The following is a 21,009-nucleotide window of genomic DNA, read 5'->3' on the forward strand; positions in this document are numbered from 1 at the left end:
TTTTTAGGATTTCTGAGCCATATCTGCCCAACCCATTATGCCATCCCCATGGATGAAAACCATAATTAAGCTACTGTTTAGAACAAACTGGGATTGGAAGCCCCCAAAGCGGGCAGCAGCAAACAGCGCTGGAATGCTGCACAATGAGCTGGATGGGCCTAGCCCTGCCTCAATACAAGTGCTACACTATCACACACACCAAAGCTCCCATTACTGCTCTGATCACCTTCATTTTACTTAAGACTCTTACAGCTCTCATAACATTTTATACAGTGCTGCATGTAAGTGCTGTGGAATGGTAATTCTCGACTCAAGTATCCCTAAGGAGTGTTTTGCCCTGCAAAACAGAATTCAGTTTTAAGGTCCCATAGCTCATAAAAAAACACTTGAACGCCCTTCTGAGATAAAACATCATTGACTATAATTTAAAAGCAAGCATTTCTGTAATGAGAAGGTGACAGCTAACAAAATCTATGAGGAATGTTGATTGTTCAGCACCTCCAAAGGAGTTACAAATATTTAGGTGCAAATAAAACTATGTCCTAGCATTCAATCCTATCCTTCCTTTAACATATATCCTTAAAAAAACCCTTACAAAAAAACCTAGCTAACAGTCTCTTTAGAATTTGGGGTTTAAAATCTGTACAGATGGAAAAACTGTGAATCACTGTCTTTATATACCTGCTTCTCTTAAAGCACAAAACTACAAGTTGTGACAGGGTACTGAGAGCAGGGCACAGCACCCAGTTTATAGGAAGCACCTAGAGCGGACCAAGCCTTCAGCCTTCTGTGATCACCCACTCCTGCAACTAAACAGTGGGGTTAAGGCATAGCACAGCACAGTTGAGAGAAGATTCACTATAAATTAGTACTAAAGGTACTGTCTCCTCCAGCAACAAGAGGAAAAAAAATTATGTTAGAGTGTACCTGGCCAAATTTAGGAGCTTAATATAATTCTATGTATAACTTTCCCAAGCAAACTGTTGCTGAAGCTATAGGAGGTCCAAGACCAGTGGTTTGCAGTAAAACAGGCAGATGTCATGGGTCAGATGGAACTCCAGGCCAGGTGGATGAACTCAGGCCATAAAGGAAAAATTATGGGCACCTGTACACTTGTATCAAAGCAGATCTGGCCAGAGCTGAACTTGCTCATTAGCCTTTCCATACTGCTGCTATCCACACACCTCTGCTGTCAGCTTCAAGCTACACTGCAAGGCTCTGTGCCTCACAGGTGCTTCCTACTGGTTATGCAAACTTCACTTGAGAGTGCATCTGGACCTGGAAGAGATCAAAGTCAACTCCCAGTAAAGGCAGACACAGTATAAGACTCCCAAGGACTGGCGCTTGCCAATCTGTTTCTGCCTGACGTTTTACAGTATACAGTGACACTCCAGTTCAACTGCCAGCAGCACCTGCATTAAATGCCTTTGTTACAGGCAGTATTGCCTACATAAACAGGGACAGGTGAGGAATGTTTGTGCACAAGATACATAAATGACCAGCAGTCCTAGGTCTGCACTCATAATTTTGCCCCCTAGATACTATCCCCTTTAGAAAAACGGCAAAGGTCACACCATTTGATTAGCTATAATTCAGCCTTCTCAAACCAACAGATGACAACTAGCACAGTAGGTGTCATTGATATATTTCACTGCAGTTAGCAGCTGAGCATTGAAGAACAAGTGTTAACATATGCCAGTGAACACTAGACAAGATTTCTTCCCCAGCAGAACTGACGGAAATGTAGGACTTGAACAACTTTCAAATTTCATAGTGTATCACCGCTGGTGGCTTTTTATTGGGGTCTCCTCCTCTCTCTAGATACAGGTCATTGAAGGGATATTGCTTCGGTCCCTGCAAGGAGAGACAAACAGTGGCAAATTCACCAAGCAAATTAAGGGGTAAGAGGAAAATGTCTCATACCATCCCACCCCTACCCAAATGAAGGCTTGTAATTTATGACCTAAATTTCTATTTCTTAAGTGCTTCAGCTAGAATATTAGAGTATGAGGAAAGTAAATTCAGAAACATAGGGTTCCTTGCATAAATTTTTTTTTTAACAGAAACATCAAGGCGGTCTTGCTTTTAATCATAATCAACATTTTATCTCACAGCATGAGGATAACATATTGCAAAAGCTGCTTGTGTATTCAGACATATTTTTCAAGAGTACATTTCCCAAATGATACAGCTCATGAGATATAATTAAAAACACAGGGCAAGAGAAGAGTTAAAGCATCTCACTTGAGTAGATGCACACACAGGGGAGGAGAATACCTAGACCAAAGAAGCATAGCTCAAATTAGTTCCATGTGAACAGGAACTGCACACTATGAAGCAGCATCTGTGAGCTGAGGCAGACCAGCCCAGAGAAAAACTCAGGTGAGATGAGGCCACAGGACATCCGTGGGCCCATCCACTGCCAGCAGCAGTTTTGCATTCACACCCATCACTCATCTTCAGCAAAACCACTCTTATGGGCATTGGCAATAACAAGAAATACAGCTACTTTTTCTCCCTTTACCCTCAGGCTTCACTCACCACAGGCCTGTAGGATGGGTAGATCTCTCCAAGACCAAACATGATCAGCATTATGCTCAAAAAGAGAAGGAAGTGTTTGCTCATGGTGTGCCAGGGAACGACAGTGGGGGATGTATCAACCCGGTTCCGAATGTACATGTCAAAATCCCAGTGCATCTAAAGAACAAAGGAAAACAATTGCACATTTACCAACAGTGGTCAAGCTGCTTCTCTCAAGGGAAGCAGCACATTACAGCATTCACAAGGCTGCAAGATGCTGCACTAAAAGGACTTTATTCAAATGGTGGCTTCTCTGCCAAACAATTCTGAATCAGGCTCTCATACTGAGTCCTATCAGGCAAATAAAATTACTCCTGCAGGGAAAGTTACGTTTGTTAAGTCTGCCTTCTCATATGTAACATAAGTTAACTGTCCTAAGTATTTTACAGTATTTTACAGATGGCTAAAGCCTAACTTTGCCTTGAACTGACTGTCCCTGCTTGCACAGGCAACACACACCGACACTGGTGATGAAATTACACAAAGGATTCACCAGGAAGCACTAACAAGAGGTGCATGTTAGAATTTAGTAACAGGAGCATTGGTGAGCAACTTGAGAAGTGGAAGTGGTGTTCCTACCGGCTCTCCCCAGTTGTGCCTCATGTCTGGCTGGTCCCACTGGTACCAGGGGTCCCTCTCGTATTGAGACTTATTAGGGAGCATGGGATAGTCACCATACCTATGAGAAACAAACAAAAGACGAAACATAAAGAAATCTGTACTAATTTAGATATAATTTATAAGAGACAGTATAAGACAGGCCTAAGGAAATAGTATTAAATACTACTTTGTTTTTATAGCTTTTATGCATATAGATTTTTGAAATGCATTAAAACAACTAGCACAACAATAATTACCTTGACACCAGTCACCATAACAAATGGCATTCCCCAAACTGGCCTTATTGGGCTCTACTAGTTGAAAGAAAATGCAGCTTAACCAAAATATGGAAACCTAGTTATGTTGGCATACGTAGAAGTATTCCCCAACATTTAAACATCTCCTGAAACCTTTATTCTAGACATGGCTTTCAGTTCATCCCACTTAGCCTTGCAGTACAGCAGCATATGGAGTCTCTCAAGTTTCTCTCACGAAGTCTCTCGTGTTTTATTCACATAAGCCTCTAATTTATTCCATTCGTTCCTATTTTAAAACACTGAAGTGTCTTCAAATCTCTAAGCTCACAGTAGAGCAAAGGCAGGCATTCACCAGGAAATACGAGCCTACAGCACGTCCCCACAAAGCCAGGAGCTACTGGCCCCGGACCGCTCCCGGCTGCGGAACGACGGCACCACACAGCTCACCCCAAGCCATCGTCGGGGTAGGGCTGATAGTCCTCCACCCGCATGTTGTACTTCTTCGCAGCGGCCGCCCGCTCCTCCGGAGTCCGCGGATACGGCCCAGGCAGCATGTCCTTGGACATCTCCGAGGCTGCGGGAAAGGAACGCGGCAGAGTGGGCGCGGGCCCCGCCGGCAGCCGCAGCCGGCCCGGGGAGGTCGCGCCGCCCTCCCGCCCCGACCCCGCAACCACCGGCCCGTCGCCCCAGACACCCCGACCCCGCCGCCGGCCCCTCGCTCCAGCCTCCGCCTCCCCGCTCACCCGCCCGCGCCCCCGAAGGCGCCGCCAAGGCGGCCCGGGCCGCCCTGAGCCCGGCGGCCGCCCGGGGCCAGAGGACACCGCGGAGAGCGCCCGCCGCCATCACCCCCAGCGCGCAGGCGCGGCCGCGGGAAGGACGGGGTGGGACCGAGCCAGCCCTCAGGAGCTCGGGGCGGTGCTCGGGGCCGGGCCGCTGCCGGTACCGGTCCCCGCCGGGGCTGGGATTGATCGGCCGCGGGTGCAATACTGACACGGGGGCAATGGACGGAAAAGGCAGCGGTGCGATATTTCGCTTTGGCTGTCACCGTCTGAAGCGGGGCAGCGGGAATGTGTAGTAGGAACTGCCTTCCAGACGCGGGGAGCCTCCTGCGGATCGATGCTCAATCGGATCGATGTCGTGCCCGGCGGCGTTATGCAAATCGCCTTCTTTGTATCAGTATCAATATTATTAAATTCAATACCCAAATGTAATCGTCTTATCTCCATGGAGCCAGAAGAAGGTGGACAGCAGAAATGGCATGTTAATTTAGCAATGTGATTCTTCAAATGTAAGCAATGAATTATTGTAAATAAAATCAATATGAGCATTAAAGGATTTTGCAGTTTACTTCATTATGTAAACTCTGTGGTAGTTGAACTCATTTTCCTTCAGTTATTCACATCAGCCATAATGGGTAATGTCTCTATAACGATTTATGTTATAAAGCTTTGCAGCTCAAAAACTATCACAGACAGTTTGTCATTAAAGCCATTCCTTCTAATAACAACATTAATTTTAAACCTAATAATTGAATGAAGATAGTGATGAACCATGAAACTATATCTGAGATACAGCATGCCTGAGATGGGGGCTTTGTTGCAGATAAAGAACAGGATCCTTTTACCTATTGCAAAGAAAGGCCTATTGATGTCACTTTAATTCAGCCAACTCCCTTACAAACAAGTGTGCATTGAAGTTACTCAGTTATCTAATAAAGTTATTAACTCAGAGCCCAAAGTTCCAGTGTAGATGCTGCTGCTGTTTTCCATGGAGCAGCATTTGGAGCCTCTCCCACCTCTGCAGCCCAGAGAGCTGTGGGGACAGCAGTGTGGGGATAGATAGCACTGGCAGTGCTATCCATTGACTCGGGCTCAGGCTTGGATTGTGGTCAGCTGCTTCTTACATCAGCTCTTCACCACTGGGTATTTATTTTCTGAGCTATGTTTGAGTTTTCCACAGCTGTGTTTCAAGTTTCCTAAGCACCCAAATATATTTGCAAATACACTGTAAAAAATGTTGTTAACCTGTACAGCAGAAATGTTGTAGATTTAAAACGTGAGAGGACACTCATTTTCCCAGAAACTAAGTCTATTAATAAATTTTGGAAGGACAAAGGGAAATTGCCTTATTCTCATGAAGGCAAAGTTCTGTGCAGGCAGAACAAATCCCAGCTAGTGTAAGATGAAAACCACTGTATGCCAGAGACCAAAATCTCCATAGCTGATGCCTAATGTGGCGCGCATTCTTGGGAAATAGCGATCATCATTCTTGCTGTTTGCAGAGTAAAAACCAAATGTAGACTTTGTCTCAATAAACATACAAGAAAATAATTCAACGGCTCAGCTTCAGTCACACAGTTCATGAAATCCTGCTAAAATGATGTAGCCTCCACCACAGGCTGGGTGTTAGTTGCACCAGGCAGTGCTATATTGTTTTTTGTAGCCGGTGTTAATTAAGGATCTCGTTTTCAGGCGCCGAGCTCCGCAGCGAATTTCCCGCGGCCGGGCAGAGGCAGCGGGTGCTGCTGTTTCCATGGGCAATGGAAATGCCCGAGGGCAGCGCTGGCGCCCGCTCCGCCGCCTTTCAGGGGAAGGGGCGGCCGGGGCCCGGCCAGGAGGCTGCAGAGCCGATCCTGCTGTTTTCTGCAGCGGGTCCTGCCCTGCTGCGCTCCCAGCGCCCAGCGGGGCCTGGGAGCCTCGGGAAGGGACCGAGGCCCGGGACAGCGGAGCCCCTGCAGCCTCCGCCCGCGCGGGGGCGCTGCCGCCGCCGCCTCCGCCCCCTCTCGCCTCTCTCTCCATGTCCTCTGCCCTCCGCCTCTGCCCTCCGCTTCCGGCGTTGCCATGGGTGCGCAGCTTCCGCTTCCGCCTTCCTTGGGACGGGTTCTCCGGTGGAGGCGGCGATGGCGGCGGCCTCGTCCTCCTCCTCCTCCTCTTCCTCTTCTTCTTCCTCCTCCTCCTCCTCTTCCTCCTGCTCCTCCTTGGCGGCCGCCGCGGGTTGCCGGGAGGGCCCGGCGGTGGCGGCAGGGCCCGGCTGGAGCGACTCCCAGTTCCGCCGCTACTCGTTCGAGACGCGGCCCATCCCGCGGCTCAGCCACAGCGACCCCCGCGCCGAGGAGCTCATCGAGAACGAGGTGAGGGGGTCCCGGGCGCAGTCACCGCCTCATCCCGGCCCTGTCCGCCCTGGGCACCGCGCGGGCTCTGCTGTAGCCGCTGTCCCATTCCTCTCTGCTGTGGTGGACATTTTTCTTCGGTGCTACAGCGTTGAGTTGTGAAATTGGCAGCAAACGTTTGTTTTAAGCCCTTTGTTGTCGGGGTGGAAGTTGTGGGAACGTTGTGTAAACCCCTGGGCACATATTGATTGTTTTCTAAGTGCCAGCGACCACAGATGTAAAAGTTCCTTTAGAGTGGTGGCTCTCGTACTGGTTTTGTACCAGCTCAGCCTCCTTTTGTTAGGTTCGGTAGTTGGGTTTTTTAAGGAAAGTCTGCAAGAAGTTGTGTATGCACAGCTTGGGAACACAGTGCTGCCTTGGTTAGGTTGCTTACTGTTAGATGAGATAGGTGATGTACTTTGTCTTCCTTTTGTAGAGGTTCTTTTTTTGCTGTAGAAGAGATGGTCCGTTTTTGGATGGTGGTTATCTGCAGTCCTCTGAGAAAAGAGATGAGTTCTGTTTCTGGATTCAGAGGGGTCTTTTTGCTGGCACATACCCCTTCACAGCTGAGGCTGGAAGTGACCAGCCAGAATCAACCTTGTCTCCTGGCTACGTGTCAGGACCAAGAAGGCCCAGAAGTGTTGCCAGCTAGTGTTTGTCGAACCTTGCTGATGGAGACCGGCTAAGTAGATAGTGCAATCTGTTGTCCCATTGCTACCAGGAGCTTACTGTAGCCCCAGGCCACCATTTTCTTAGAATTTCCTATCATGTCTTGCTTGGTTTTCTCCCCAGAACAAATATACAATTACTTCAAATGCCTTTTCCAATTCCCCATTTTGAAAGGGAGTTTTTGTGGGTGCAATAATGAATGTGTTGGTTCTTAAGTTCAAGAGGTCTTTGAATCAATAAACTTCCTGTTTCTCTCCAGGAGCCAGTGGTGCTGACAGATACAAATCTGGTTTATCCTGCTCTGAAATGGGACCTGGACTACCTCCAGGAAAACATTGGCAACGGGGACTTCTCAGTGTATAGTGCCAGCACACACAAGTTTTTGTACTATGATGAGAAAAAAATGGCCAATTTTAAGAACTTCAAACCCAAGTCAAGTAGGGAAGAAATGAAGTTTGCCGAGTTTGTGGACAGACTCAAAGAAATACAACAAAAAGGGAGTGCTGAGAGGTAAGTGATAAGTGGGTTGTGGAGGTTTCTCTGTTTCTTCAGACCTAAGTAGGAGCTAAGTTTCTCTTCAGTGGGTGTTGATGATTAAAGTGTCATGAACTTTTTGGAATTTTTATTTGTTTCTTCTTAATGACCCTGCTTTTCCTGCAGGGCTTCTAGTTGACAGCAGCCTTGTTACCTTATTAGAAAAGTCAAACCAAACAAACTGTTCACACTGGCTGTAGGAATTTATTTATTTTTCCCCCCTCTGTGTGAGGCAGGGTTTGTATAGAGAAAGAATTAAGCTTCGCTTTTTTTTGGCAGACTGTGGTATTGGTAGAGAAGCTTGTTGTCTGATGTAAAGGTATAGGCTATGGCATTCAGGCTTTCCCACAGAATCCCAAGGCAGCTGGAGCTAACCCTCTTTGGGAATATAGACCAGGTGGTGCACGTGCTGTGTACTGGGGATGATGGCCTGTGCCACTAACAGAGCTGTGGGTCACTGAGAGGAGCTTCAATTGGACATGGAATAGAACTGTCAGCAGCTTAACCCTTAGTGTTTTCAGTCACAGCCCTCTAAAAGGAATTACAGATGTTTAATTGTATCTTAATTGGAAGCAACACTGCCCACTTGTCATCTGTGCCTTTCTCTTCTTTCTCAGCTTTGGGTGTGCTTTTTCCAAGAGAGAAGTCAGTCCTTGCTCTTGGAAATGCATTTTTTTTCCAGCATTGCAGACAGCAGTCTGTAATACTGTGATTGTTGGTACAGAGGTTAGATTCCTCTGATCCTCTATGTCTAAATGTAAACATGGCTTTAAGTAACTTGATACTGAAATGTGCAGGCTCTCCTGAGCCCTCTTTTTCCCTCATGTAGTTCTGCTAGAAGAGGTAACTGATATTGCAGGTGAATTAGAGGGGTGGCATTCATCTAGGGATTTATTTGATATTTGATAATGGCCAGTCTGTTTAGAGTTTCCTCCTCCTGCCCTGCGAGAGGGTTGTTCTTCCTTAAAATTGTCTTTTTCCCTTGTCATTGTTCAAGTTGAACCAAGATCTGTTCTCTTGTGTACTGGGAAACCTTACAGCAAAGTTTGTGGACTTTTTGAAACTGTTTTCTTCCACAGGTATTGAGCTGTGTAGTGATAGAACAGAATCTCTAGGAAGTACTTCTCTGTTTTGAAATCTTTCTGAAGAGACAAGAGTATGTCTGTGCTCATGACAAAGTTTAATACTTGATTTCTGCTTTCTCTCTTGAACAATTCAGGCTATATCTACAGCAAACACTGAATGACACAGTTGGAAGGAAGATTGTAGTGGATTTCCTTGGCTTCAACTGGAACTGGATTAACAAGCAGCAAGGGAAACGTGGCTGGGGTCAACTGACTTCTAACTTGCTTCTTATTGGCATGGAAGGTAAATAGCTTCCTCAGACTGAAGGAGAAAGGGGGAAGATTGCATCAGCAGTTCTGTATTTCAGTTCCAGAACGTCTTTCAAATGGATTTTCCCCTAGATCTGTGTGTTCCTTTAGAGGAGGTAGTGTAAAGCTTTGCTGGGAGGAGACTGTTGTCACACCTTGACTTGGGAAACAAGGAAAGGAATAGTCTGTATTTTGCCAGGGATGTACTGTGAATGCCTGAATGTAATGTGCTCATGGAAAGGCTCTGTGTGATGCTGGTGGGACTGTGTTTCTAGTAACTGCTAATGATATCCTGGGATCTGTTTTCTGTTTGCATGCTTCAGGCACTGTAGATTTAAAAAGCTCGAAGCCTGCAGATTCAAAGTGCAGAAAGGTTTGCAACTTGAACAGTGTTAGACTTCTGGGCTTTTCTGAGTATGTCCAATGTCTGCCCAGGAGGAAATCTGATTATTTTGTGAAGCCTTTATTCTTATTTGAGCTAGTACACTGTGAGGAGGAATTTTCTTTTGATTAAGACCTGATATTTTTTTCTTGAGAGCCTATAGGACAGTGGGAAACTTGAAGATGGGTAAATTTTAAAAGTATTTGGATAGAATAGAATTCCAAATTCATGTGGAGCCTGACTAAGAGGCAAGTGCCTTAGAAGACAGAGAAACCACTAGACTGTTGACAAGGAGAACATTCTTTTAGAAAGTAATCTCAATAACTGGGGAAGACATGTACACTGTTCTGTGAAGTGGGAGAGCCAGTAATCAACATGGCCAGTATATCCAATTATAATTGTTCAGTTACACAACTTGGATGGTTTTTTCCCCTTTGCACCAAGTCCTACTCAACCTACAGTAGTTTGTCTTTGCCACTTGTTTTACTAGCTGAGAAAACATAATATAAAATCAGTGGACCAACACTTCCTTACAGGCTATATAGTCACTAAAATCTTATTAACATGTTAGCACAAGAACCAAGGAATTGTCTTGAGCCAGCATGTGCTAGAAAAAAGAATCTCTTTAGAGCAGCATGTGATCGTATGATCTATTTAATGAAGTTATGGGGTTAACTGTTATCTTAATTCTTGCAGGCCAAGAGAGTAATATCTGAATTGGCAAACAGCCTGAAAAACAGTTGTGAGGGGTACAAAACAACCCCCTGCATTTAAAGATTTGATTAAATTTCAGATCTAGTGGCAACAGTCAAGCACTGTTAATCAGACTTCAGCGGGTGCTATTGGGAGCTCCATTGACAGAGATTGTTTAGTTGTTTTCTTGAAAAACTTCTGGGACTTTTTTTCAAATCCAACCACTGAACTCCTTTTCTCTAGACTAATAATCTTTGACAGTCTGTTCCACAACTTGTCATTTAAGCAAAGTGTTTTATGAAAAAGCTTCCTATCAACATTCAGCATCTGCTGTTCATTGGAACAAGCTGGAATTCCTAACCTTGTAGAGCATAAGTTGCTGAGTATGGATTTAGAATGGAAATTAAGTGGAGTAGCAGCTCCTCAATAAAGGCTGATGATAGGGTGTTTGTAACATTCCTATTGTCATTTTCCTTGTTTAGTTTCTGAATATGTGGGAGTATATTTTCTGTCTTCAGCAAGGAATATAACTTGCATCTCTTTCATACCTGAGAGCGTCTTGATTTTCTCTTCTCTCTGTGTAGGGAATGTGACACCAGCTCATTATGACGAGCAACAGAACTTCTTTGCTCAGATTAAGGGTTACAAGAGGTGTATCCTGTTTCCTCCTGATCAGTTTGAATGCCTCTACCCTTATCCTGTGCACCATCCATGTGACAGACAGAGCCAGGTGAGAGTAGCAGATCTGTTCTCTGCTCCTTGCCAAAAATGGGCATTTGTAAAGATGCTAGGTGGGAGGAAGCTGCACTGGAGTTAAAGCTGCAAAACACTTGCTGAGCTTTTGCAAAACCTCTGCTCAGTTTTGTTAAGTGGGGAATGCATTGGTGGTTTTCTGTTTGTGTCTTGTTCCGACTTGCAAGTGCTAGGGCCATAAAAACCTCCTTACTGATAAACAGTGGGTCTGCAGTTCTACGTCCTCTGTTCTCTTTCACTGATCACTGGTCAAACACAGATTTGTTGACAGACAAATTGCAATATTCCTACCTATATGGTACTTGGAGGGTACTGCAGGACCTCACAATAAAGTTAAGATACAACTGGAAATGTAAAAGTCATGTAAGGGGAGACCAGGATGATTTGACACTGAGAGCCAATAATGAGGATTGTCATTGCAGGAGATTCTTCTGAGTTTCTTATTGTTTTCTCCTATTAGGTGGACTTTGACAATCCTGACTATGAGAAGTTTCCAAACTTTCGGAATGTGGTTGGCTATGAGACGGTGGTGGGTCCTGGGGATGTGCTGTACATACCTATGTACTGGTAAGAAGGATGGCTGGACTGCACTGTGATAAAAAACAGAGGTTCAAAATGTTTTCTACTTAGTGTTGGGTTGGCTCTTAAGAGTATTTTGTTTTTACTTCTCCAGCAACTGTGATATTTTCTGTGATATCTTGGGCCAGCATGCTTCTAATTCCTATCTGTTGGATGGGAATAGTAATTCTCCCTGACACCACTTTAATTGTGCATGTACTTACTAACGTGTGAGAAAAGGATCTATATTTAAATAAGGAGAGCTTTCCAGAAGTTTTGAGGTCTTGATGCAGGAGGTATAGGGCCAGGCTTGTCTAGTGCTGTCTGAACTCATCATCCAAGGTATTTCACTGTAAGCTACAGCAAAATAGTTTCTTTTCTTTTTTTTATGTGATTTCCATGCAGGTGGCACCACATTGAGTCTCTCCTGAATGGGGGGATTACCATCACTGTGAACTTCTGGTACAAGGTGAGTACAAGCACAGCTTGGTTCGCCCCATCTCAGATGATTTTTTCAGGTAGAGATGTATTGGCACACGTTGTCGATATGAGAACTTCGTGGCACCAAGTCCTTTGCTTCTGGAAGCTACTTTTTCCTCTTCAGAGTTGTGTGTGTGAAGAACTGGGTGACTGGGTACAGTGGAATAAGCTGCCAATACAGGAAGCGTGCAAATGACCTCTTTTTGATATTTCAGGGTGCCCCAACCCCAAAGAGAATTGAGTATCCCTTAAAGGCTCATCAGAAAGTGGCAATAATGAGGAACATTGAGAAGATGCTGGGAGAAGCCTTAGGAAATCCACAAGAGGTATGGAAAGAACCATGTGGTCACTGCTGTTGAAATCATTAAGGCATAATGCAAAACTTGAGATGACAGCTACTTGGCTCTCTAGGTGCCAGAGTGAGGGTGGGAAAGCAGGATTGCTCTTTGCTGATTCTTCCTGCAGTCTTCAGAAGGTCATTTGCTTACAAAACTGCAAGCTCTTAAAATTACAATTATGGAAAGGACCCCTACAAACAATGAAGTAGTTGTTCTTGTATGTGGGAAAAAAGTGTACTTTGACTTTGGGTACTTCAGGAAAGTGTTGTTCCCAAAAACTCCTTAGTCTTCTGTGCAGCAATGATACCCATTTACAAAAAAAAAATTGAAACTGTTTCACCTGTTGAATCCAAGTCTCTTAAATAACAGAAATTTCCTCTATTAAGTCCTGTGCTCTTTAACATGTCTCTTGCTTGTGTCTGAATTCTTTGCAGTCTTAACTATCTGGTATATCAAAAAAAATACACTGAGGTACTAAGTCTAAAAAGACAGAGGTACTAAGAGTATGCCTTTGAAGATCTGATCATCTGAAAGTGGAAATGCAGGTCAAGGATAGAAATGCTTTCATGGTCTGTAATCCTTACCACTGTGGAGAAACTCCTCTTTAGCCTTTCCCCTGAGATTTTTTTACTGCCATAGCATTCCAAACTTCCCTCCATGATTAGGCAGTCCTGAGATGTGGGAGTGGTCTTGACTGAAAAAAAAACCTGTAGCCCCCCCCTCTTAGTGACCCCAGGGACCAGAGAGGATTCAATGAGTGAGAATGTTCCTTCTCCCCCTGAAAAGAGCAACCCGTGATGACTATTGATTCTCTTTAATAGCATCTACTTAGAAATCACAAAGGTTAGGTGGGAAGTGAAAATGTTTCGGGCATGTTTCCACTCTGGTTGGAATGTTTTGGTGTCACCTGAAGTCAGGTGTTGACAGAGAACTGCAGTTTCGGTAGGGTATTTTAAGAATGTGTTCATGTGCGCCCCAGTGTTTTTCTAGAAAATACTTTGAAAGTGATTAGGTGTATCTTGGGCTCTGTGATGCAGAGGGAGCAGGCTCTGTGCTGCCATTTCTGTGTAAGTGTCCTGGCTAATGACTTGTTTTTGCTTTGAACAGGTGGGTCCCTTGTTGAATATGATGATTAAGGGCCGGTATGACTAATGCCTGGTGGCCATGGCTGATGTTGGAGCTGCTTTGTTCACAAGCAATGGAAGATACTGAGCGCTAGTATTGCACGCAGCACTTAACAGACTGATGGGTTTCCTGGCCTGTCCTGCCCCCACTACAATAAAGGGGCTACTGGAACTGCAAAACCATTAGTACCCTATTCATCCTCCACTCTCATCTAACTGAACCTCCCAAGAAAGAGTCTGCACTTACTGGAAGCTGGATTCATGCTCACTAACTTGTTTATTTTCTTCCCTCTGCCCTGTTTGCCACAAGGAGCATGGCTTCTGGCACTCGGATGTGTTACTTCAGGATTTTCAGGCATATGAAGAAGAGCTTGGAGGATAACCAGGAGCAATATTGTTTCCTCAGCCTCGTGAGGTTTGGACCTCTTGGCTGGGTTTGTGTGTTGGTGGCAGCAGTGGATATAAGGCGGGAAATGTTAGGTTTCACAGTCCTCTGTTGTTAGAGGACCTGTCCCTGCTCAACTCTGGCACCTTTTTGTATTAATGGAAATGAACATGTGAGATGGCATGTGTGTATTGAGCAACTGGACAAATGATTCAGTTCCTTCAACCTAAGACATCTATGCTTTGGATGTAGTACAGGGTAGAGATCAGAATGAATTTATCTAGTGTGTGAGCACCAAATCCTATGCTGTCCAAATAACATCTGTCTTGTATGAGTCTAGATAAATCTCCTTTCTGACAGCTTTTTCTGGGGAGTGAAGGCTTCTCTCCTGCTCTTTTGAAGCTGCAGTATGGTTCAAAGGGGATGTAGCATTATGAAGGGAGATGCATAAATGCCAGGGCACTCTCCAAGTCATGAATGATTAAGCCACATTTTTAAATTAAATTTCCAAGGGATGCTGAGCTCAACTGTCACAACACAGTGTCAGATAGGTACAGAGCCTCACTTCTCCCCAGCAGGGTGCGGCTCCTGAGACTAGCACAGGAAAGTGCCCTTTTTACTGAAACTGCAAGAACTCAAGTGTGTGTGGCTGCGCACAGGTGCGCACATTTGTGTGATTTTGTGTGGCTCCTGTCCATCAGTTAAATCCATGCCAGTGTGTGGTTCTCTTCCTTGTACAGTCATGTGAAAGAGTTCAGGGCGTTTTGTTTAAATGTGATTAAGTTTATCCTGATCCTTTTTGTGTTCTGGGACTTGACATGGCAGACTGGAAGTGACAAGACCAGAGCACAGGAACCAGATAAGCCTCTGTTTGAGTCCTCAGTAATCACTCTGAAAAGTAACTTTGCTTTCCTCCTTCTCTTCCATGCAGAAGCCTTAGGCTCATGTGGAAGCTGGCTTTTTATTCCCTGAGGTGTGCTGCACTGCTGTCCCTGGTTTGGGGAGCGGTGCAAAGATCTTGTACTTGTGATGTGGTTGTAATGGGTTCCAAAAGCTAGAGGTGGGAGAAGCTGTTTCATAGCCCATGTATCTCATCCCAGAAAGTGTAGAATTTGTTTTGTTGAGACTTCCCAGTGTTTCCCCTGTTGTGCTGGGCTTGTTCTGATGTGGGTTCTGATAAAAGTGTAACATGCTACTTGAGAAGTGCTCCATCTTTGGTATCAGGTCCCATCTTTTTCTGGGATAGTTCATGCACCACTTGCAGTGGGCTTGTCTTTCACAAAAGTGAAAGGCTTCTCAAACAGGAGGAAACAGGAGGTCCTGAGGCAAGTTTTCTGGCTGCTTTACTGGTCAGAATAAATGAAGTTTAATTGGCAGCTACAGGGTCCTTGTTGAAGAAATGTGTGTCACTGAGTAGTCTGACTGCCATGTTGCAGGCTCTCCAGAGCTGTGGTTAGATCCAGACGAAGGTCACTCAGCTGGATGCTTATCAATGCTCAGCCTTTGGACAGCTGGGGAAGAAACTTCTGACTGGCCAAAAGCAAGGCCTTCCCAGGAATCTTGGGCACATGCCCTTTGTTGAAAGATGCTCAAATTAAATCCCATTCTGTGCTATTTATTCAGCACATGGTAGTCTTCAGTACTGCTTGTTAGACACCATCAACTCTTAAAGCTCAGGGTGGGAGTTCATATCCCATGTGGAGAGAGAATGGTACTTACAGAACTTTTAGGATCCTTTTTTTTCTTTTATTTGCCAAAGGTCTAACTTTTAAAGTGTCTGAACAGGTTTTGCTGCACTTGACTTTGTGAAAGCTCATTTACAATGCACTGATGGACTGACTCCCTCCCCCTTCCCTTTTCACCTTGTGCTTTCAATGCCCCTTGCCATGGTATTGGGAAGCTGTGTGTTCTCTGCTAGGGGTGTGTGTACAGGGGGTGGGGTGTGACAAACACATGGTACCTTCTGAAGTGTAGTTCTTAAATACAACCAATGTTGAACAACAGAATGGTGTGGCTTTTATTTTGTGAGTGGCTGTGTAGAAGGGCTCTATAAGGACGTGTGTCTAAATCTACCTTTCAGTCTGACAACTCCACTTGTGTTCTTCACTGGTGAAGGCTGTTGGTCTCCAGAACTGCCTTCAAAACAGCAATACCAATTGCATTATTATGAGTCTTCACAACTTTCACCATACTACTGCCAGAAGCCTGAAAGGAAAACTGGGAATAAGATAGTGTGCTTGTACCCTGTCAACAAGAAGTGTTGGTGGGCAGGGAAAAATTCCCTTCCCTGCTGACCTGAATGGTGTCACCATACTCTGACTGGATGATGGAGCAAACTACACAAGCAGGCCTGATGAACTCAATTAATTGTCCTGGAGATTTTGGGGGGAAGCTTGCTGTGTGTACCTGTGCTGTATGTTAGCAGCCTTGGGAGATGGAGTCCTCTCTACCTAGTAAACAGAAGTTATTTTACAGTAATATTAACTCCACAGCAATCTTGAAATGTAACCATTGGTGAAACGCTGACTAATTCTGAACAAATGGCTAAGATGTAGTAAAATACGGAAGAGTCGAATAGTACGTGAAGGATGTTGGCATTGTGGGAGAGCGAGATGCCTCAGCCTGGGCCACTGCAAATGGCACTCTCCTCACACCCTTGGGGGACAGGGTGAATGTGAAGGGAGTAGGGAAGCCAAGTGCAGAAGTCTGACTCTGGGTGCTCACCCTTCCCTGCTGTGCCTGCTGGGATCATCATCTCTGAACACCCTTGCTTGTGCTCCACTGAACTTTGTGATCTACTATGTCTGATCCTTTCAGCCTCTTGGATAACGTACAGGTGGCATCATAAAGCTCAGAAATGTTTTGGTTGTGCAAAGAGCAGAGGAAACTGAGATGAGAACCTTGTCATTTGAAAACTAGGTCAGAGGCCAATATTTTTCACTTGTACTTATAGTCTTTTTCTTGTTTTATTTTATTAACTTAGGTTCCTTAATACCTTTCTTCTCCCTTTTTTTTTCCTCCTCATTTCCCTGCTCCTTGAAAAGAGGGATTCTTATGAGGAGAAGTCTTAATCCTTGTAAATCATAGCTGCAGAATCTTTCCTGTGTAAGGAGAAGCACATGGATTTTTTAGCTGATCCACTTGTTCACCCCCTTGTTGACCAGGGTCATGCTCAGCTTAGGGATATTTGGAGTGATAAATCAGGTCCAAGGCGAAGCCAAGAGGTGAGGATCAGGCCTGGGCTGAGGAGGTATCAGACACAGCTGCAGTGCAGTCTGACTCAGCTGGGGGCAAGGGGTCACCCTTGGCATCAAAGCAGCTCTTGAGAGAGAGAGGGGCAGGCCTGGGCAGAGACTTCTTTTGTTTGCAACGGCTCTTATCAATGGCCAAGCTGACCTTGAACACAGCCAACTGTCCTTTAAAGCCCTAGAATGGGGATAGTGCTCTCAGGGTCTCAGCAGTCTCCTGGCAGGCCTTTGTTAATGCATGGTCTCAGCCCTGGAAGCAGAGCAGCAATTGCAGCAGAGGTATTGCCTTTGCTCATGTGTTTCTACACTTAGAGAAATGCATTTCTGCCTCGTGTGTGTGAGAAGCTTCCTTGCACTCTTGCTTCTGGTCTTCATCTTCTGTTCCTGTTTCAGAACAGAAAGCAATCTCCCATCAATGTCCTCAGAAGCTCTGAAGCCACCATCTTCCCTGGACACTTCTCTGCATTGCTGCTGCCTAGACTGAAAGGGAAAGATGCTGTTACTGTGACAAACACATGCAAAGTAAGTTCTAATTACTGCCTCGAAAAGTCAAATATTTGTTGCAAGCAGAGGACTAATTGTGGGGGGAGGGAGCGGAAGTCGAGGCTCTTGGAGTGAAAGTGGAACAGATGCCCGGACGCCTTGGGGAAACGCAGCTTTCCTCTACAAATCAGAGCTTTAAATTACAAGGCTTTTACCAACGAGAACAGTTGTGGGAAGTCGTCTGCTCTCATTTGCGTAATGGCTTCTGTCACTGGTGATTAGACACAGGATGAAGGAAAAGAAATTTGACAATTAGGAATGAGCGATCATTAATCAGAATCTTTGTTAGAAGGAGGGAAGGGGGGGAGAATATCCCACAAACAATGGAGGCAGCCACTAGAGCCACTGTGAAGTCCACAAGATGCATAACTAAGTGCTCCTGTTGCTCCACAGAGCCATCTCTGCCTAGGTACAGAGCAGCAAAGAGGGTTTTGTGAGGCTTGGAAAGCTTGGGGAGGAAGGCAGTGAGGCAGAATCCTTCCAGTCCTACTTAGTAAGGGAGAGAGCATATCTGGGAGACCAGTCCTTCCCCCACTGACACCTTGCACTTCCATCTCGGTGCCTGGCCACAAACTGACAGCAAAAACCACAGAAACAAGGTCTTAAATTTTCTGTCTCCTTTCTCCACATTTTGCATGCAGTTTGTGGTGTGGAAGAGAGCAGGCAGGGGCCTTGACTGGCATGCAGCAAGCTTAGGATAGGCAACATGAAAGCAGTTTCAGGCTCTTTTCCTGATAATGTCATTTTCTACAAGAGCGATGAAGAACCTGATGGACTGCATGACAGATAAAGAAAAGAAGGCAGTGGTGACTTCTCTGTGTCTGTCATTTGCTGTCTTGCCTCATCATCCACTCATGCACAATCCACTATATGCTTTTGTTTGGGTTTTGTTGGCTTTGATCAAATTATCATACATATGGAATCTATGTTACCTGGTTTTCCTACAGCTGTCATTCATGGTCTTGTCAGGTTAAACACTTTGGTGTAGTTTGCATGAAGAGGCATTGCCTCTGATTAAATCAGCAGTTCTAACCTGGGAGGGGGCATGACAGACCATTTGTAGGCATACAGTGTTGGTTGGTTCATCTGAACACTTAAGCTTACTGGATCCATTGATTTCAGTGGCAGTTCCTGTCTTTGCAAGGCTGGGTCATTTACTTGAGGTGAAGGTCTCCATCAGGGCGATTATTCTTTCTGCGACTGGAAATCAAAGCAGATACAAAGGTAAAACAGTGGGAGCTCACACCTGTGGCCCACTGGGCCCAGGACACTGCATTCCAGCAGGGAGGGACTGATAACAGACTGAGTGAGCCGAGCTACAACCCACAAAGAGGACTTTCCGAATTTTTCATCTCTTCCGAGCAGCAAGAGGTTTTGTTGTTTAGTATTGTTCATTTTTGTGCTGGTGAATGCTTTGCCTGCTAAATAAACAGTTTTTTTCCACTTTTCTCCAAGGAACTATTTTCCCAGACCAGTTAGGGGAGGGGCTTGCTCGAATCTGCTTTCTAGAGGAACCCCTTTAGAGGTTTTCTCCCAAATTTGCCCTAAACCAGAACAAAAGGGGAGAGCTGAAGCCATGTTGTCTCATTCCCTGCTGGCTCTGAGCTCAGACAAATGAGAGCAGCTTAGATTTTCAACCTCTTCCCACGGCTAGTGTTCACCACAGGAACTCAAATGAAAGAGAGAACAGTAGATCTCAGGACAGGATCAAGCAATGATCTAACAGGGTTTTTCATCCAGAGCTCATCATGACAGCAGTTAGGAGAATCACTGGTCACATTGCTTAGGATAGGAAGATATGTCAGGTAGTGACTTTTATTCCCTCTTGAACACAAGAGGAAGGCTGCTTCTCATTTACAGCAACACTTTTAATGTGTGCTTACATTTGGAGTGCACCTTGTGCTCTTTGTAGAGGGGGAAGGTAGCTTGTGCTGTAGTAGGTAGCGGGGTCAGAATTCACTTACCAAACTTGCAGTAAACCCTGAGCAATCAGACTTTGACATGGCAGGGCATTGCCCTTTCTGTAAGAAATGTCACTCTACTGGATGGCAGGAGCACAAGTGTGACTTTTGTCCCAGTGTCAGCTGTGGGGTTTTTTTTTCCTGAATAGTCAGGATTTGCCATTGAATGCCTTGATGGGGAGGACCTTTGGATGTGACTTAACCTCTTGGGAAGCCAGGAAGGGAGGCTCTCCTGTGTGTAGGTAATCTGTGTTACCAGATCTGCTGCATGCTCTGTGCCCCTTGAGCTGCTTAAGCAGTACTGGCCTCATGCAGTGAGCTGTGTGAGGGCTCGAGCTGAGCTGAAAGCAGCTGAAGGGGTGAGGTCAAATAGTTTGCTTCTATAAAAGGACATTCTCCATGTCCACAGAGAGGGCACATGGGCTGATAATAGCATCCAAGGGGATAGTTTCTGTAGAAGAGATTAGTGGCACCGGCAATGGGCTGATTCTGCTGCAAGTTCCCTTGCCAGGACCTCTGATATTCTGAAGCTGCTCCCAACCATCTGTGTTTTATTGGGTTAAAATCCTTCTGGCAGCAAAGAATTACTGGTGCTGGTGGGTATTTGGGTCAAATGCCAGTCAATACAGGCTGTGGAGCTGGAGGCAAGGCCTTGCTTGGTATTTGAGGTAATAAGCTTCTGGTCTGTCAGCTCATGGGAACTGCAGAGGTTTGTAGAAATGAGGTGTCACAGGACCATGTTACTTGGGCTGTCAGGTCTGACACTGCTCTGGTGGAGCAGGCCTTAGTGCTCTTTGAGCTTGTGTTTGGGAGTGGTGCACACCTGAGGAAGAAATCTCCAAGTGGAATTGGGGGCTGTGAAGGACCCATTCATCTGCCACCAGTTCACTCCAAGCACAGCCTGGGGCCTCTTGCTTCCAGTTCCTCCCCAGCACAGAAGCAATCCTGTGTCTCCTGCTTTTGCTATTTGTTTATAGCTCTCCCCATCCCATCTGTCTTTCTCTTCTCCTTCCTCCCGTTCCTTTTCCCTCCCTCCTCCCCCTCATTCTCTGTAAGCGATTAATCATTTTGACAGGCTCAGCGATGGCCTTTATTTCCTTGAGGCAGCCAAGAAATGTCTGTGAGCACCTTCTCTGCCACCCCTCGTGTTCCCTTGCCAATCAGATCAGCCACTTCGCTTGGAGTGACTCCATCAGGAACATGGAGAGGGGAGCAGGGGGGAAACTCCAGCAGGGTCAGCTGGGAAATGGGCAGTGGGGCAGCATCCAGTTGGGGTGCCATGTGGGCCCCCATAAGCTGTGATGAATATGTCATTTCACTATAGTTTGAATATGTCATACTTTGCTCCCTCTCTCTCCTGAGGCTCCCCTTCAAATCTTGGTT

General features: G+C 45.5%; 2 protein-coding genes across 2 annotated transcripts; one reads left to right on the forward strand and one right to left on the reverse strand.

Annotated features, from left to right (window-relative positions):
• Positions 1–1,628: 1,628 nt before the first annotated feature.
• Positions 1,629–4,303, reverse strand: NDUFB8 (NADH:ubiquinone oxidoreductase subunit B8). The gene is made up of 5 exons (XM_066555060.1): positions 4,181–4,303; positions 3,885–4,011; positions 3,160–3,259; positions 2,542–2,697; positions 1,629–1,854 (listed from the first exon to the last, which is right to left on the reverse strand). The coding sequence occupies exons 1-5, from the start codon at positions 4,278–4,280 to the stop codon at positions 1,762–1,764; spliced, it is 576 nt and encodes a 191-aa protein (XP_066411157.1). The 5' UTR covers positions 4,281–4,303; the 3' UTR covers positions 1,629–1,761.
• Positions 4,304–6,301: 1,998 nt separating this feature from the next.
• On the forward strand, positions 6,302–15,880 carry HIF1AN (hypoxia inducible factor 1 subunit alpha inhibitor). The gene is made up of 8 exons (XM_066554917.1): positions 6,302–6,567; positions 7,514–7,764; positions 9,008–9,156; positions 10,821–10,966; positions 11,450–11,556; positions 11,953–12,016; positions 12,243–12,353; positions 13,473–15,880. Exons 1-8 carry the CDS (start codon positions 6,337–6,339, stop codon positions 13,515–13,517), a joined length of 1,104 nt encoding a protein of 367 aa, XP_066411014.1. The 5' UTR covers positions 6,302–6,336; the 3' UTR covers positions 13,518–15,880.
• Positions 15,881–21,009: the final 5,129 nt, after the last annotated feature.

Source organism: Molothrus aeneus, chromosome 8, assembly GCF_037042795.1.
Source record: "Molothrus aeneus isolate 106 chromosome 8, BPBGC_Maene_1.0, whole genome shotgun sequence".
Taxonomy (NCBI): Eukaryota; Metazoa; Chordata; class Aves; order Passeriformes; family Icteridae; genus Molothrus; species Molothrus aeneus.